This window comes from Nelusetta ayraudi, unplaced genomic scaffold (assembly GCF_046127955.1).
Source record: "Nelusetta ayraudi isolate G7.1 ecotype Tasmania unplaced genomic scaffold, CSIRO-AGI_Nayr_v1 ptg000135l, whole genome shotgun sequence".
Lineage (NCBI taxonomy): Eukaryota > Metazoa > Chordata > Actinopteri > Tetraodontiformes > Monacanthidae > Nelusetta > Nelusetta ayraudi.
The window spans coordinates 13,632,146-13,650,158 of record NW_027466185.1 but is presented as its reverse complement, the minus strand read 5'-3'; the positions used below and the strand labels follow the sequence as shown (position 1 = coordinate 13,650,158).

The 18,013-nt window shown below is 44.3% G+C and overlaps 2 protein-coding genes across 4 annotated transcripts; both read right to left on the bottom strand.

Moving 5' to 3' along the window:
• Positions 1–555: 555 nt before the first annotated feature.
• On the bottom strand, positions 556–12,297 carry recql4 (RecQ helicase-like 4). Its single transcript, XM_076051605.1, has 28 exons — positions 11,746–12,297; positions 11,564–11,597; positions 11,360–11,472; positions 11,127–11,273; positions 10,857–11,002; positions 9,571–10,483; positions 9,414–9,493; positions 9,240–9,336; positions 8,957–9,122; positions 8,666–8,779; positions 7,977–8,144; positions 7,668–7,760; positions 7,457–7,593; positions 7,299–7,382; positions 6,400–6,594; positions 6,089–6,307; positions 5,791–5,992; positions 5,444–5,637; positions 5,099–5,182; positions 4,830–4,967; positions 4,615–4,728; positions 4,262–4,508; positions 3,437–3,566; positions 3,169–3,335; positions 2,844–3,021; positions 2,581–2,734; positions 2,395–2,503; positions 556–883 (listed from the first exon to the last, which is right to left on the bottom strand). Exons 1-28 carry the CDS (start codon positions 11,827–11,829, stop codon positions 762–764), a joined length of 4,629 nt encoding a protein of 1,542 aa, XP_075907720.1. The 5' UTR covers positions 11,830–12,297; the 3' UTR covers positions 556–761.
• A 289-nt stretch (positions 12,298–12,586) lies between these two features.
• cndp2 (carnosine dipeptidase 2) lies at positions 12,587–17,812 on the bottom strand. 3 transcript variants are annotated; one of them, XM_076051607.1, is made up of 12 exons: positions 17,654–17,812; positions 16,984–17,059; positions 16,555–16,698; positions 16,300–16,462; positions 15,148–15,236; positions 14,268–14,468; positions 14,030–14,114; positions 13,778–13,938; positions 13,518–13,682; positions 13,226–13,367; positions 12,930–13,077; positions 12,587–12,761 (listed from the first exon to the last, which is right to left on the bottom strand). In XM_076051607.1, the coding sequence occupies exons 2-12, from the start codon at positions 17,041–17,043 to the stop codon at positions 12,695–12,697; spliced, it is 1,425 nt and encodes a 474-aa protein (XP_075907722.1). In that variant the 5' UTR covers positions 17,044–17,059; positions 17,654–17,812; the 3' UTR covers positions 12,587–12,694. The 3 variants fall into 3 exon arrangements, with proteins under 3 accessions (XP_075907722.1, XP_075907723.1, XP_075907721.1); XM_076051608.1 differs by lacking the exon at positions 17,654–17,812 and adding an exon at positions 17,216–17,535; XM_076051606.1 differs by lacking the exon at positions 17,654–17,812 and having other exon boundaries at positions 16,984–17,082.
• Between the last annotated feature and the right edge of the window lie 201 nt (positions 17,813–18,013).

Here is an 18,013-nt window from a genome sequence, read left to right as displayed (position 1 = left end):
TATTTGACTTCCTTTTATCGGTTCATTCTGGGTCAAGTCTTGTTCTCATTGACTGTTTGAGACCTTGTAGCCAACTTTACTGAGGCAAAAGAAACAGATACTTCTATACCACTTTCTTTAAAACGGTAATAAAAAAAATTAAGAAAATTGTTTTTTGTCACTCACACATGTCCCTATCCATCCATTTTCTATACCTGCTTACTCCTGTACTTTGGTGTTGCGGGTGTCTGCTGAAGCCTATGCCAGCTGTAACAGGGGCCACACAGAAAGACAGACAACCATTCACGCTCACAGCAACGGTCAATTTAGAGGTCCTAATTTGCCCTCACATGCTTGTTTTTGGTCTGTGGGAGGAAGCTGGAGAACCTGGAGAGAACCCACGCAGACGCAAGGAGAACATACAAACTCCCACACACCGAACGCACATCCTTCTTGCTGTGAGGCCACATGGTGGTGCAGTGGTTTGCGCTGTTGCCTCACAGCAAAAAGGCCATGGGTTCAATGTCCCTGCATACACATGTCCCTAATAAAAATACATTTTGCAGAAACAGGAAGTGAGGTAGAAAAAAACATTTATTACAAATATCAAATATCCTATTAATAAAATATCTACGCTGTAGAAAACATTACATATTTAAATACTCCGTCAGTATGAAATAAAATTGTACAAGAAAGAGAAAAAAGGGGCATTATTCGTTGAAATCTGAGATCATAAAGAATGATGAACGGCTGCAGACTTGAGTTCACGTGCGTTCAGACGCTCACTTGAAGCGAATGATCTCGTGAGTGGCCAGTTTGATGAGCTGGTTGAAGTCAAAGTGGATGTACTTTCTCCAGTAGCGCCTGTCTCGGCCGTAGGTCTGAGCAGGGTAGCAGGGACTTCCTGGAAGAGACAGCATGCATGATATTATTGAAATCTACCAGTAAGAGTATGTCATTTAAACATTCGCAATTTAAATAACTCATTTGTGGTGAACATTTGGTCTTCAAAAAAGGCTTTGTGTATTTTTTGTTTATGGAACAACATGACTGGAAATCTACTCATTCTATTGACTCATAAGAAACGTATAGGTGTCAGAAAGCTCTGTGTGGATGAGCGGATGCGATTTGGAGGTTGTGGCTGACACGTAATGAGAGGCAGAGAGCATGAACATGGAAGGAGGTTGACGTTAGGGGTCAGAGGCCTGAGTGGGCAGACTGGTTCTTCGACAGGAAGTCGACCAGTGGTTAGAGCTGAGGTTGGCACAACGGCATCTCCGAGGGCACGACATGTCCAACCTTGAAGCGCCACGCATGTCAATTCACTCCCCAGCCACTTTATTGGCTGTCCAATACCAGGAAGTATTGAAGACAGCGGCTGATGAGTGTACCTACTAAACCCACACCGCCATCTAGAGGCCGTTGGGGTATTTTACAAACCTGTCGAAGACAATTTGCCGCTAGGCTTTGAGCCAAACGTGATGAACAATTACTTTTCGGTGATCATGAAAGTCCTTGTAACGTCACGTTTGAGAGCAATTCCCAGCAGAAACAATTATGAGACTTACGGAAGCGTATTGCATTCACTTGGGGAAATGCTCTGTTTTTCAGGGTAATGACCCCCCCCCCCTGTTTTTTTGAGTACTTTTTTTTTTCTGTTTTTCTGAGTAATATGTTTTTCAGACTATTCTTTCCGTTTTTTTGTGGTCATTTCAGACCTGTTTTTCAGGGGATTATCATGATACTTCCGCAAGAAAACCTGCAAGAGACACCAGGATTCCGGTACATACATTGCCAAAGGTGATTCCGGCGCCTTAGCTGCACACCGTGCATTCAATATTTGCATTTGAAATGATGAAGATGATTTCAAATTTATGTCCAACTGATCCTGGAAAAACATCACTACGTCGAGGAGATCTGAATGAGCCTACTGAACAACCGTAAAGTCCTCAGGTGCCTGCGTAAAGTCGACAATAGATGGTATTACAGTCGTAATACCATCTATGTGACTTAAAGACAGGACTGTCACCCAGTGTCTTAAACCCAGGTCAAAGTAAACCTGGATTAAACCCATCAAGCTGGCCATGTTTACTTCCATTAAATCCAGCACTCAATAAAGGAATGAAAGCGATTGTTTCAGATGCTCTCTAAACTTGGGAAAAAAGATTAGTCCAAAATACAGAAGAGGAAATTATTTTGAAAAAACACTAGAGAAAAAAATTACTCAGAAAATCAGAAAAGAATTAACCTGAAAAACCAACCATTAAAATAAACTACCCCAAAAAACAGAGCTTTTTTTCCAAGTGAATGAAATATGCTTCCACATAAATGCAATATGGAATTAATTTATAACAAATTTAAGTTGCCAACGCTTCTTTAACAACTCTACGTTGCGACATGAGAGTGTGCTCTGACCTATGCCGTGCAAGATTCTTGCAACGGCTCTTCCAGAGAATTTCTCATCACTTCGTGTGGCGAGGAAACTCCTGATGTCGGCCCTGATCTGGTCCTCCCAGTCGGACAGCTGCACAAAGATACAAAGACACGTCGTCGAAAAGGAAACAGGCTGACCGCGCGAGTCAAAATTACACTCCGTCTTACCTTGTACTTGGCAAGCTCCTCCACTTCCTGCAGAGCAACGGCGTGGCTTCGGTCTCGGCGCTTGTCGAAGTACTCGGAGAGGAGGCGCTTCAGCTGCATGCTGCGACTTTCATCCAAATCGTCCACGCAGGACAAAACGCTGCGAAATCCAACACTGCAACATCGAGTAACCAGTCAGAGGTGAACTGTTTTTGTATTGCACTGAACAAAAAAAAAAACAAGATGAAAATAAAAATAAAAGTTTTTGCGTAAACTGTTCTCACCTTTTAAAGGCGTTGAAGCAGGCGGTCAGCTGGTAGAGCTGTGTTCTCTCCTGGTTCTGCACTCGATTGTGGAGGAACTGACAAACTCTGTCCATCTCCTCGTCGCTGAGGTCGCCACAGGAGCGGAAGTAGAACGACAGGGAGGAGAACTCCACATGGATGCCGCTGCGGCCACCAGCTACGAAGACAAAAGTTTACAGACAAATGCTCCACACACACACACACACACACACACACACACACACACACACACACACACACACACACACACACACACACACACACACACACACACACACACACACACACACACACACACACACACCTTTCCCTGTACTCCACTGCAGCTGTCTCAGGCCCCTCTTCACCAGAGAAAGCTGCCATCCCATCGTGTCGGCAACCTCGACCACGTCAAACTCCAGCTGGTCACACGTCTCCACCCTCTCGCCAGCCATTCGCCTTCTGGCCAACACCACGGCCACCGGGGGGCAGCTGCCGTTTATTAAAATCAAAAGGAAAATCAGGGAAATCAGATTCAATTTGAGCCACAGATTGTCAGTCAGGTATTTGGCGAATAAGAGAATGACTCAAACATTTTAGTGGTCCTCTGCAGCTGCCTCGGCCCGTCGTAGCAGCTGATTTTGCACACGGAGAGCGTCGGGTGGAGGAGCTCCACAAAGCGCTGGGGATGCAGCTCCAGGTAGCACAGCAGAGTTTCCACTCCTGGTACGCACATCAACCCCAAAAAAAGAAATTCGTTTTTTTAAGCTTTCCTACTTTCCTTTCACCTCTGATTAACTTGTGCTCTGCACAATTCTGGTGAGGTGGAAGGATGCTTTACCTCCAACCCATGCACAACGGCTGGGAGACATTATGTCTTGTTTAAAACTAGAGGACATTAGACAATCTCTTCAGAGTTCAAAGGGAAAATACCAGAAGACGTGGGGACCCTTCCTAAATACAATTGTTGAAGACCACTTGATTCATTTATTGTTTATTTAGCGCAGGTTCTGGATGTGATGATACACTGGCAGTGGCGGGTTTACAGGAGGGAGATGGTTGGTTTATATTTGTTCTGAGTTACCCAGACTGCCATGCATTCTACTTGTATTACCCTTTGGACTGATACATGCAGTATATATCTCTTTTTTTTTTATTATTGTGACTGGGATATTATGACATTGCCCATCTTTTTTCTTTTTTCAGTCTGTCATAATATATTTGAGAAAAAATCTTTAATAAAATTAAAAAAGAAAAAATATTTGGATTTAAAATATATATAAAAAAAAATAGTGAAACATTCTGGGCAGAACTCTGAACCTATTTTCATTTTTACATCTCGACAAACACAAATTTACCACACACATATTGAGCTCCTTATATTACAGAGGTCCTTCCCTGAGTGTCCAACTGCTTACCTTCCTCTGTGATGTCTAAAGTCTCCACAGTTTCCTGAATAGGAATGGCCCTCTCGTGTGTGTGGCACACCCGCTCCCTGGGCCAATGGAAGCCCTCCTCTCCGTCCTTCCTTAGCAGATCCCCACCATCCTTCTCCTCCTCGTCCGTCTTTAAAACGCAGTCTTCCTCGTGATGATGAACGGCCTTGCCCTCCTCCTTCTCCTTTGCTTTCTCTTCACCCTGCTCCTCCTCACGGTTTGACATCTCCTACCAGAAGAAGCACAGACACACGTCGTCGACGAGTGCTGTCAAAAATCTCCTTTAGGGGGCACAAGACATCAAATCCGTTGTTTCCTCAAAACTTTTTAATCACTTGAGCAGCTGGCGGTATTGTCGGGTGTGCATCGCTGGGAGCGGCGAGGGGAATGACGCCGTCCTCCTGATCGCAGGCATCCATCATTTCAAGCAGCTCAGCGTCCTCCACCTCCTTCACAATAACAAAAAAAAACACACAGACCGTTTCCTTCAGCCTCCGAGTCTGAGAGTTGCTTCTCCTGGCAGCTTTTAGAACAGCGACTGGAAACGTACCTGTGTGAGTTCCTGCTGCTTCTGGTGGATCTGTTTACATTTGCACGCCGGAAAAACCTTCTGCACCAGTTTCTTCACAGTGTAGTAGTCCACCGTGTCGGCATAGATGTGCCGGCGGAGCTCATGAAGGTCCCCTCCCTACTCGTAAAGACAAACAAAATATGTACAAAATAAAATGAAATGTTTGATGCGTTACTGTACATTTGGAACCGCTCCTACAAAAACATCTTCATGGAGACTCTAAGAGAGCGAAACTTAATCAGGCTTACCTCAGGGTCCAGAAAGAGGTGACAGTGTGCTGGTTCTCCATCTCTTCCTGCTCGCCCGATCTCTTGAACGTAACTTTCAAAGCTCTGCACAAACATTTTTGCCATTTTTTGGCAACAATCCTCCGATATTAAATAGCAATGGCGTAGTAAATAATGTGATCAAATGCATCAAGCGCAATGAAGACGGAGGAAATAGCTGCTGGGATCTTAAATTATGCTGAGAACTGTCCCGATTCATACGATTACCGTAAACACATGCTGCAGAAAATCATTTTAGCTGCAAAATGAGCAGTTTGAGCAGCGAACGCGAGCTGCTGGCTTTGCCGAGTGCCTCCTGTGACTCACTTTGGGCATGTTGTAGTGGATGATGCCGCGGACGTCAGACTTATCCAGGCCCATGCCGAACGCCACGGTGGCCACCACGATCCTGAGCTCCCCGCACATGAAGTTGTTCTGCACGCGGCGGCGCTCTGAAGCCGACATGCCGGCGTGGTAAGCCTCCGCCTGCCACTTCAGCGGCTTGCGGATTTTCTTCCTGGCTGAAAGTAAAGAAAATGCATGAACACCGGCACGGGATAACAACAGAGTTGCTCGTTGCTCATTCCAGAACAAGTTACGGTTGCAGTAACTAATTGTGTGGTTTTCCAATATGGAATCAATAAAGTACATCTATTCTATTCTATTCTACTAACCCAGCTCCTTCTTTCTCTGTCCGACGGGGTTCTTCTGGGTCTGACTGCTGCTGCTGGCGTGTTTGTTTTCCTTCAACAGCACCCCCTGCAGGCAGGTCCTGAGCAGTGCCGCCATGCGGACTGTCTCCTCTCTCCTGGTGCAGTAGACAATGATGGAATCCAAACAACCAAAGCGATCGCCCTTCAGCAGCGGCACCAAAGCCTAGAGGGACGATGGCAAAGGATGGCGCAGTGAGTGAGGAGTAAGTGACAAGCTAACCATTTAGCAGAAGACCGATAACTTTAAGTCTCTTCCCACCTGATCCTTCTCTCTGTCCATGGACACAGACAGATACAGGTTAGAGGGCACCGCCGCCGACCGCACAGCGATGCCATCCTGGTCTGTGATGTCCAGATGTTGCGCAATGTCCAGATGTTGCGCAATGTCCAGATGTTGCGCAATGTCCAGCGCAGTGGACAGCGTCGCTGTGGCCGTCAGTCCCAGCAAGCACCGCACTCCTAATCGCTCCCTCAGTACCTACAAGCACGCACACCCAAGATGGCTGTGATGGATTCACTAGTACAACAGAGACATGAGACAAAATGCCATCAATATCGTCATCAGCCCACCTTGCAGAGTCTCAGGTAGCAGGGTCTGAAGTTGTGCGACCACTCGGAAACACAGTGAGCCTCGTCTATACACGCAAAGGCCACAGGGGGGAGCTCCTGAGCAGAGGGCAAACACCCTGCCCCAGAGCCGCCGCCGCTGCCGCCTACTAGAGCCTCTGGAGAGAGGAGCAGCACGCACACCTCGCCTGACTTTACCTGCAACAAGAAGACAGACAGAGAGAAACTTGGACAGGGACAGCTAGAGAAAGGGAGAGATCGCCCGAAAGAACTGAGCCGAGACTGCAAGTTCCGAGTCAGCTGCCACGTGTACGGCAAGTTCAGAGATTTTTGAGCCTGAGAGCTACTTCATGAGTACTGAGTCTTATGAAGGGTAACCAGTTTGCTACATCCAATCCTGAAACATCACATTTTGTCAGTTAGGTATTATATTATTATTATAGCTATATATAGTATTTATAACTATATATAACTATATATTATAGTTATATACAGTTATTATATTGTTATTAATGATACTGGTCTATGTGAAGACACTGATCAAGGTAATGAGCCCTCAATAATTGGTTGTGAGTGAATAATGAGCTGTGCTGTTTATGCCCGCAGACACCATTTTGTTGGTGAGCCCTGATATAAACTAACTAGCCGTAGCTTTGTTGGAGGCTACAGTGGTTGTTTTGGCTAAAACATGGCAATTCTTCCCCCTTTGTGATACTCCAGAACAATCAATCATCACATGGCTGAATAAATGTCACCAGAGCCTCCATCAACAGAGTGGTGAGTAGAAAAGTAGGTGAAATTTCAGTTCCTGTAAACCCAGAATTTAAATAAATAAATAAATTAAAAAAGGGAAAAGTTGCATGTATTTTAAGATAGCAGTTCGAGGACTTGATGTCTTTTACCTTTTCTATGGCAGCTTCCCTCTGTTTCATCGTCATGTTGGAGTGGATACAGGCTGCCTTTAGGTTGGCTGGCAGGCCAGACAGCTAAACACAGACACACCACACTTAGAATTTAGAACACAACTCTACTGTGTGCGAGTCAAGAAAACGGCAGTGACCTGGTCATCCATCAGCGACACCAGAGGTGAAATGACCAAGGTGATGGATTTCGATCGCTGAGCGTACATGTAGGCCGGGAGCTGATAGCACAGGGATTTACCCATGCCGGTGGACAGAACCACAAGGGTAGAAAGGCCTGAAGGGCGAGAGAAGACGATCATGAACGGAGATCAGAGACGCCTCAGATTACGACCCTAGAGCAGCCGATACCTGACAGGATCCTCATGATGGCTTCCTCCTGGCCCGGCCTGAACGACTGGTAGCCAAGCTCCCGCAGAGCTGCAAAGACTTCAGGCGGCGTTTCTAAACACACACACACACACACACACACACACACACACACACACACACACACACACACACACACACACACACACACACACACACACACACACACACACACACACACACACACACATAGCATTGCTTAGAAAAGAAAAATCCATGTGGCCCGTTTTTGATAATTTCAACCAATTTTTGACACATTTCTGAGTGTATAAGAACCAAGTAAATATTTACCGCAGACTTTGCCGTTATCAGCGAGATCAAAAAGCGGTTCCATTGGCGGCGGAGCTGGAGGCCGCTCATAGTCGGGGCGAATCACATTCAGCAAAACCTCGTCCCTTTTGGAAGCGTCCACATCCTTTTCGTGATGCGAGCGCTCCTCGCTGGTGCTTGTAGGTGGCGCTGCGACGGAGACGGAGGAAAAGTTGGATGGTGGTGAGTTGGTTAACTTCCAACCCACAGCATGAGGTCCGTTTCATGAGAATATATCAGCGGTGCAGGCGAGCGGGTCAATAACTGACAGAGCAAGTTTATTCTTCTGCGGCTACGCAGAGCCTTTATTGACTCTGGCAGTTCTTCTTTTTTGTTTTTTACTTGTTATTACGTTTGTTTTTGAGCCATCATCCCTTCTTTTCACAGAGTGGGAGACAGGGAGGAAAGAGAAAGCTCAGTTCAGGGCTTCCAGCAGCAGCTTCAGCATGGGTTAGTGGATGATTCCACTTTCCTCCTCCTCTCATTTATCACGCAAACGCTCACATACAACGCAAACACTTTGTTTTTTGCAGGTCACACCTGACAAGAGTTGTGAATTAACACATACAGTGGCCGCAGGGATTTCCCATAAAGCCCACACATCACTGGCATGGACACACAAAGCTTTTGCTGTAGGAGAGAGGCGAGGTGGAGAATGTCAACAGGCCTACCAAGAGGCTGAGGCCGCAGAGTCCCCGTCAACCTGGCAACCTCCTCCAGAGTGGGAAGCTCGAACGATTCCTCATCAGCGGGGGGGTCGTCGGGGACAGAAGGTGGCGGAGGAGCTGCCAAAAACATAAATGAATAAAACAAAAAGTGAAAAAAAGAAATTACTGCTCTTGGCACGTGCAGAGAGAAACGGAACTGCTGAAGCCCGACAGCTGTCACTCTGTGTGCGTCTGCGTTTCATCCCGCTGTCTCACCCCGCTGACTCACCCCACTGTCTCACCCCGCTGTCTCACCTCGTCCCGGGCAGTTGACGGCCCAGTGACCTGTTGCCCCACACTTGTAGCAGGTGTCCCCCTGGCGACTGAGCGACCCCCTAAACCCGCCTCTCCGTCCCCGGCCGAAATATCCTCCTCCGCCACCGAAACGCTCCCCTTTCAGCTGGAACTTCTGCATGTACATCTGCATGCACAAATGCCACAACAGAAGCAAAGTAACATTTAAATTCATATATTCTTTTTTTTTAAAGGACAGTATGACAGCCATAAGACTAGAAACAGAAATGCATCGAAGGGTCACCTGTTTGCGTAGGCCAGCTCCTCTGAGTGCGTACCCCTTGACGTGAGATTTCTTCTTCAAGTTGATCTTCACAAAGTTGCCCTCTGCGCCTCGATTTCTACAAAAGCAATGAGTTTGCTTGTGATTGTAGTTGTCTTGATGTAGCTTTTGCATTCCAACAGACGTGCACTTCACCTTGCTTTCACAGGCTGAGAGGAAATCCTCCTCGCAGCATATTCTTCCTCTAATTCTCCTAATAAGTTCTCCTTCTGTGCCTTAAAAGGAGTAACAATTAACTTACTTACAACAACAAAAAAGATTCTTACTCTTACTCACTGATAAACTAACTTACCATTTTGGGTACCTTAGTATCTCCATCTGCCTCTTTCTGGCCATTTTCATCTTCTTTTTTCTTGGCCTTCCTTTTCTTTGCTCCGGCTCGAGCTGGATCAGGTTCTGCGCCAGTAGTCCCTTCTTTACTTTTGGCAGTCCTGCGCCTCTTCTTCACTCCTGCCTCCTCTGACGGAGATCCCTCAGTGCTCTCTTCCTCTCTTTGCCTTTTTCTTCCACCTTTCTTGCTGCTTTTGGGTCTGTCATTTCTTTTATTTTCACCTTCTGTGAGTGGCGATGTTGTCGTTTCCCTCACTTGCTCCCCATTGATCTCACTTCCTTTTTTGCTCTGTGTGCTTTGCTCTTGTATGTTTCTTGTATGTTCACTTATATGTTCTTTACCATTGATTGTTGTATCTTTTTCTCCTTTTTCAACTCTTTGATCTTGTGTATTTGCTTGGATTTCTCCCTCATCACTTCCTTTCACAATAATTTCCTGATTTCCTGCTCCGGGTCTCGCATCAGCCTCCATCTCTCCAAACACTTGACACCTCTCGAGCCACTTCTTGTCAATAAAACTCATCCGGCTGGCCGGAGAGGGTCTCGATCCACTGCATCCCACTCCTCCTCTGAAACCCCCTAGACCCTTTGGGGTTTCTTTTAAAACAACGTCCTGTCCTGCCACGCCCACTGTGCCCGGAGAAGATAATGACGACAGCAGCGTCGATTTTCTTGGTGTCAGGAGACTAGAAGCATTTTGGTTTTGAGCGCCGATCAATTTAATTGAATTGCATTTAGTTTGACAATCACTACTGTCACAATTTTTAGAGTCTTCACAAGATTCGGTGACAGGCTTGAATGGCTCAAACTGATCTTCAGGCTCCAGTGGTTCTAGTGTGGCTGAAGCTGCAGAACCCTGACAAGCCTTTACGCCTCTGTAAAACAGGGACACATTGACACAAAATGTGTGTGTGTTTGTGTGTGCGTGTGTGTCACTTATTGCCACATTAATTTTAAGTATAATAGTCACAGAGCACTCATGACGGTTCCTTGAAAAGCTGCGCTAAACAACCATGAATGAAAAAAAAAAAAACGACAACAAATCTGCTTTCTAAGTGTGGTTTCTTTATATGTGGGATTTGCATTTTTATATTTACAATCACCCAAATGCAATACACTAAATGGCGCAATATACAAAGTATGTATCCCACCCTGTCAAAAAAGTGAACTAAAACTTTGCAAAGTTCAATGAACGCTGTAATACCTGAAAACTTCCACTCCTGGTTCCAACAACATCAATATAATTACCTGGGTGAGAGCGGGCTGCATTCACTGGAGGCAGACTTGACAGAGGCAGTGACAGGGCTACATGGCTGCTCAAGTTGTGCAGCTTTCAGAGAGTTCAGAGGCACGCGACCAGGAAAGCTGGATTTCTTTAAGGTCACAGGTCTCTCCTATAGGGAAATTACACAAATAAACCCAGCAGCATTCACACTAAATGCAAGGACGCTTCCATTTACTCAACCTGTCAAAATGGAGTTCTGATTATGTCCACTGTGCAAGTACTGTGTGCCTCACCTTGCCCAGAGATACCAAGTTGTTTTTAAGCTTCAGGCCATAGTATTGAGCAGAGGTTTTGAGGTCGTCTCTGTCCTGGGATGAGAGCCTCGGAGATGGGGCCGGCTGTGCGCTGCGGTTCAGGTGGCTCCCCCAACACTCTGGCTCCTACAGGGATTAGACGCGGGGCAGATTATAATGTGTAAACAAAGAAAACAAAGCGACAAAAGGTAAGGGGGAAAAACGCAGTGTACCGCCTTTGCTGGGTTCTCAGCTGTACATCTTGACAGATCAGCGCGCCCGCCGACCTCGTCATTGCGACCGGCTTCTTTGGCTTGTTTTAAGCTTCTGTATTCGTTGTACAACTCTGAAATTGAAACACGAACGGTAAAATATTCTGTCAAAACAATTGATTTTAAGAGATGTGGGCTTTCTTGTGGGTCATCGGCCGTACTCACTCCTGGTCTCTTCTGGAGCTTGATCAATGTCCTCCTGGATATTTATGAGCAGAGGAAGCAAATTTGCGTAAAGTTTATCGTCACAAAGTGCCGCAACCACTGTGACCACAACGTGGCAGGTCTGTGAGTCTTGTATCGAAAACAATTGGTTGGCTGCTTGTCCTGTTTATTTTTTTTCCTACCTTGCTTGGTTTCTTTTGGTGCGTCTTGACAAATTCTTGTTCCCAGTTCTTCAAAAGAACCTTCACCTTGTTGTACCGATCCATGCTGAGGATTTTGGAAGACGGAAACTCTTCACTGCACTGGCAAACGGAGCATGTTGAGGTGTCCAGTCCAGGGGTCACTCAAGCTAACGTTGTCGCTCGCGTTAGCTAGCTAGCTAGCTAGCCACCATTCATCCGTTCACTGAACTGTTTTTTTTTTTTTTAATAAGCATTATCGGGCGCACTCGGTGAAAAATGAGTGTCTGCGGTGTGTGAGCTGCAGTAGAAATCTTCCCAGCTGTGTTTATGACATTACGGTTTTCCCGCGCCGTAAAATGACAGCTTGAGTTGCCAGATACTTTCTTGTATCCCCCACTCTCAGAGTGATATCTTAGGAAAATGTTTTTTTTTTAAGTTTGAGCAAAACTAAATTCTAAGGCATTGTGACCATATCAAATTTACCACAAACCTATAGGAATAATGACGATTTTAATATTGCTATTGCATCAATATACGTTTTGAAAGGGGGTAGAGTCTACTAACTATTACTTCCGGCAGAACTCGGTGGTTTCCCCTTTCCTCTTAAAGGGACAGTATTTACTTTAGATCAGAACGTCATAGTAGCTTTACTTTTAAGCAAACGTGAAAAATCTATGCAATATGACTCATATTAGTATGGATATTGTTTACGTGGTTATTGGCATAAGGGCCAAACAATTAATTCAAAATAAAATTATGGTTCATAAAACTGTTCAGGCTCTGTATAAAATGAAAAAAAAAAAAAAACATTACAGGTATTGATGACACAAGAAGCAAGCACTCAAAGGAAATTATTTTATTATTAGTTGAGATTGATGTATAAAACTATGGAGGTATAATCATACTGTTATGACAGGTAGAAATATTTTTTTCAGAATGATAAATCATTTCACTCCAGCAAGGAAACCTCATGGAAATATGCGCCAAGCATCTTGATGCCCTGGATGTAGTTAGATCTGAAAAAGACATGTGAAAAATATATTTATGTAATTTATAAAAGAACATGGAGAGAATAAGCGAAAAACCTTGAAAAAACAAATGTCCCTTTCATTTTTTTTTTTTTTTTTTTATCTTTATGAGACAAAGTTTTTTTTCAATTGTTTTTTAAACCTCAAATAACCCACCTGTTCAGCTTTTCATTCTGGGAGTGTGCTCCATCATCAGAGGAACCTACTGGGAGCAGCATGACATTACGTCCCGTGGCTTCCTGGAATGTCAGGGTGACGGGGATGCTTCCGCCCTCTCGAGTCAAGTCGGGCTCTACACCAAAAACTGTGCCACAGTGGAGCAGGTGAAGTATGACTCAATCAAAGTTGTAATATGTATATAGGGTAAGAATAAAATAAAGTCATTTAAGAAATGTAACAGTTTTTCCATTTCATCAATTTCAATGAAAACTTAAAGTATTGCGGCACTCTACCTGTCTTCATGGCCTTTCGGCCAGCCATGTAGTGTGGATGGTTGAAGTCAGACACCCAGGCCTTGGCGCCATGGCCCATGCTTACTTTCATTTTATTTGGGCTTCCCATCTCATCAAATGTCTTTTGCAGGTGATCCATAACCTGGACATGAAAATGAACAAGGATATGCATAAATCTCAAATAAAGAAACTTAGCCAGTGACTTGAGCTTTTTCAAAATTGTGCTGTAAATTGTCTGTGAACACATATTTCTATTCATTTCAATAGCAATTTCAATTTCTTTCAACATTACCTGCTTCTCCACCACTTTTGGGTCCATATCAGGGACAAGGCGGATGGAGAACTTGCCAATGACCTTGCGTGGGATGACAGTCTTGGCCCCTGCCTCGGCAAAAGCTCCCTCAATTCCATGAAGTGAAAGGGAGGGGTATCTCCAGCGGTGCATGAGGATTTGCTCCTGCAAGAGAAAACGGTAAGAATTAATATGCTATTATATATTATTATACTATCTCAAGGCATTTGAGTAGAATTATGAGAAAGCTGAATGCATACTTTGGTGCTGTGGAGCAGCTTTTTCACTCCAACATCTATGCAGTATTCATCCAAATCAAAATCTATTTTCTCATACAGGTTCTGCTCTTCCTCTGTCACAGAAGCCACGCTGTCATACATCCCAGGAATCATGATCTTTCCCCTTTTGTCCACTAGGGAGCCTGTTTAGGAAAAGACAGACATTAACATTCAATTGAAAACTATTTTTTAGAAGGGAGGGTCAAATGAATCTTATTTAGCAGGTTGACCTACCCATAAGTGCAATCAGGTCAGTCATGGCTTCATGAACAGAGCCACCAAAAACACCTGAATGAAGGTCTTTGCAGCCACATTCCACCTACATATACATATCATCATTATTGTTATTATATGACAATAACTTTAACTTGTCCCATTTAATCACAACATGCAAGATTACAGTCACCTTATACAACAGCTGAACTTTGAAATAGGTCATGTTGTAAAGCTGACTGTAAAAAGGAGACTTTACCTCGAGGAAGAAGTAGCAGATTCCCCTCAGACCATAAGTGATGCAGGGTTTGGTTTTCCCCAGCCAGTAATTGTCAGAGATGCAGACATAGTCCACATCTTTCAGGAAAGTGTCCTTTCTAGCAAACACCAGCTCATCCAGGCCCTCTGAGCCTGATTCCTCCATCCCTTCAAAGCAGAATTTGATGTTGATGGGAAGCTCCTGCACAATAAAGAACAATATAAAATGTAAAAAAACAAAAACAATCAAACAAAATAAAAATCAGGGAGAAAAAAAACAAATCAATATCAAACTGTGTTCTTGTGTGTGATTCAGGTGACTAAAAACAAAAAAAATCAGGCACCCTAACTTGATTTAATCACCATGGCCGGATAAGCTGACGCGGTTTCTGATGTTTTTATCCGACAGGTTTTCTGCACATGGGTCAAAGGTGATTTAACAGCAATTATAATCTGTGTTAAGCTTTAACACAGAGATAACCAAATCTTCATCTGATGATCCCTTACAACAATGAAGGATGTCTGTTTAGTCTGACTACGGTTCAACAAGACCGACTATACCACGTCATTTACAGCCGCGCATGAATTAAAACCTAAATGGAAGTGCTACAGGTATTTTCAGATTATCTTCAGAGTCAAAGCTTTCAATCAGCTGCAATCAATTCAAAGGTTTGGAACTATTATCTATATACTATAGTCATTTAAAAACAGACTGATCTAATCACCAGAACACAAAGTTTGGATTGTGAACACAGGTGAGCATTGCTACACAACACAGGAACCAAAGCTAATTAGGAGTACAAAGGTTTAGTGCCTTGAATCCAAAAACAGAGATGGGAGACTAATACTAGCGAGCAAAAGGTTGACATTAGAGGCATTACCTGCTGGATTTTTTGATAGGCTTCAATGCAGTTAAACCAGGCCAACACAGGACCTTTGTCATCAGTAGACCCTCTTCCATAGAGTTTACCTAAAAAATAGATTTAGAAAATAGAGAACCATTTTCAAATTGTTTCTTTGTATGTTTTCATGTTAGCAAGTACCTGACATGTGTTTGTCAGTTATTTAGGTTTTTACAATGAAATAATTTATTAATTCCGGAAGTTGTTGTACAGAGTGAAGAAGCTTGAACTTATAATGAAATATGGAAGGTAGATCTATGGTCTCTGTCTTAACGTCACGTGAACAGTAAAATATGACGCAAGAAAGAAGAGAGCTGAGCAGACAGGAGTGAGGAAGCAAGAACAGGATGTGGTGCTTTCAGTCAGCTGACTTTTACCAATAACAAAAAACAGGACCAAAAAACACACCTCACAAATCAAAATGGAAGCCGTCAACAAAAAAGGTCCCAAAATAAATGCAAAAAATGTCCCTGTAAAACAATTTTTTTGATGACAGGCTCTTTTTGATCAGCAGATGAGGAAGCTGCCTGCCTGGGGAAACTGCTGCCGGTGCATTAGACGCACAGTTGCAGAGTTTAGGGATCTTCATACTATTGATTCCATTATTTTATAATGCGGCACGCATTTATATGTCATTTATATTTTTTGTGTGTGTTTTTAGGCATCCATGTGTTGTAAAACATAATGTGACACAAGTGTTGGATAAATGCTTCAGTCAGACTCTTTTGCCCTTGACTTGCTTAACTTGACTGTTGAGGTCTGCAGATAAGACATGGTTAAGAACAAGACAACACCTTGATTGATAGGTGAGGTAATGAGGCTGGACTTTGTAGCAAACCGTGATATGATCGCAAGCTCAATGACAAGCTCAAGAACAGCTCTCAGAGCAGTTTAACAAGACACAGCATGTAAAATTACTTTAAAAGAAGCGACAAAGAGAAGATGAGAGGAAATATGAAACAGTGTTTGCAAGGTATAAAAAACAGATTGGCTAACAATGGAAGCACACACCCTCTCGTCTCGTCTGACGTTCCCATGCGCTCTCAATATCGCTTTCTATTGTGAAAAACATTCCAAGCCACACCAAATCGGTTTTGTGTAAAGGTAAAACCGAAACCGTTTGTCTCTCACCATCTTTCTCCACCAAAGTGAAAGGTTCTGTATCCCACCCGTCGTCAATATTGGCTGGCTGGACATCAAGATGCCCATAGATGCACACAGTCTTCTTGCCCGGGTCTGATCCCAATCGGCCCAGGACGATGGGTGGCAGAGGGATCTCATCTCCAGAGGGCAGCTTCGTGCACAAAGACAATCAATCGGCAAACAAGTTTAAATAGCAATGCTCGCTTCCTTTCCGAACATACGCGGCGTGCTCCCAACTCTGACCTTCTGTTTTCCAATGTCCACCATCTCCACTTCGCCGCCCAGCCGTTTGATGTCCTCGGCTGCCAACTGCATCATCTTCTTGATCTCGCCGCGCTTCTCTGGCCACGCAGACACACTCTGGACTTGCACCCAGTCTGCAAGGCGCTATACAGGATGGAATCACATAATAGTCAATTTAATCTTGTAAGGCTGCCTTACTGTCAATTTGACCAATGCATTAGCAAATGGCCAAAACTTTAAAGCCAAGTTCAGTTTGGCTTTGAGCTTGGCTTCCTCCTTTCCAGAACTTGGATTTCAGTGTTGTATTCACTCCCAGCCAACACTTGATCAAGTAGCTGTAGAAATTAGTCTCCAGCCCTGATTCAAGCGGAACTTAATTATTTCTTCTTTTTTTCCTTAGCGGGCGGGGGGCTCAGAGCATGATCTCACCTGTACGTAGAGATCCTGGTGTTCGTCCACATATTTGAATAGCGCTGAGAGATGAGCCATGGCAGGAGGTGAGGGTCTGACGAGCACAGGGGAAAGAGTGAATCCAATGGGTCGCGTGGCTTTCGGTTCTTCTAAGAGAAGCCACGCCCGTCCAGATGACTGTTGCGTCAACGCACGACAACAAACCACCAGCTGTGCTAGTTTTAAGTTATGCACAGTCACAGCTATGTACTTGATGAGTTCCTAGGACTAAATACGCAGCTTTACGCAAGAACGGCAATAAATAAGACTGAATGTTTGACAAGTTCTACTTCAACGGTGGCTGTCTGAGGCTACGACTATTCTATGATTGAAAAGCCCATGTGTCAAACGCGTGGATGGGCAAAATAGTTTCCTCGTATTACGTTAGAGAGCTTTGAACCCTCTCGGGCACCGTAGGTTTTAGATCGCCACAATTCTATCTTTGGTTTTCCTCGCATACATACGATTGATCGCTTAAATACATATATCCTGCATGGTGTCAACAAGCATATTGACGACGAAGAAATACAGTCATGCTCAATTCACAAACATCTACGAGTCCAAACCAGCTCTAGCCGATTGGCTAACGTTAGCGCAACCCCGCCACACTTTGCCACGTCTAGGGTGGACTCCGTTTATTGGAACTTACTAGTGTATGTTCCCGCAAAGCCGATGTCCACAGCTGACTTTTCACGTTGCAGACAATTAAGTGTTTTCGCCCTTTACACGTAATATGCTCAAAAGTCAAACTCATGCGAAATAAACCACCAGGCGCAAGGAATTGTGGGTCAGTGAGTGTCGTCACAGTTATTATCCACGATGGTCTAGAAATGGTGTGTACAGAGGAGATCGGTCACCCAATATCGTTTCAAAAACATTACTACCATCTTTCATTCCTCTGGTTGGTTTTCCGAAAGGCAAGACATAACAAATTTCAAATTGCGTTTTGTTGAATTCCTGGTTTCCCCCTCATACATATACATTCACAACAGGACACGGAACCTTAAAG

Excerpts from the sequence above, each read along its gene's own strand:
- recql4 (XM_076051605.1), bottom strand. The coding sequence starts at position 11,829 with ATGGATCGGTACAACAAGGTGAAGGTTCTTTTGAAGAACTGGGAACAA. Across the intron at positions 6,595-7,298 it reads GGGAAGCTGCCATAGAAAAG|GTAAAGTCAGGCGAGGTGTG; the intron begins GTAAAAGACATC and ends TTCTTGTTGCAG. Across the intron at positions 3,567-4,261 it reads TTTAGACATCACAGAGGAAG|GAGTGGAAACTCTGCTGTGC; the intron begins GTAAGCAGTTGG and ends TGTGCGTACCAG.
- cndp2 (XM_076051607.1), bottom strand. The coding sequence starts at position 17,043 with ATGGCTCATCTCTCAGCGCTATTCAAATATGTGGACGAACACCAGGAT. Across the intron at positions 13,368-13,517 it reads CAAAAGTGGTGGAGAAGCAG|GTTATGGATCACCTGCAAAA; the intron begins GTAATGTTGAAA and ends TTTCATGTCCAG. Across the intron at positions 12,762-12,929 it reads CAGAATGAAAAGCTGAACAG|ATCTAACTACATCCAGGGCA; the intron begins GTGGGTTATTTG and ends TGTCTTTTTCAG.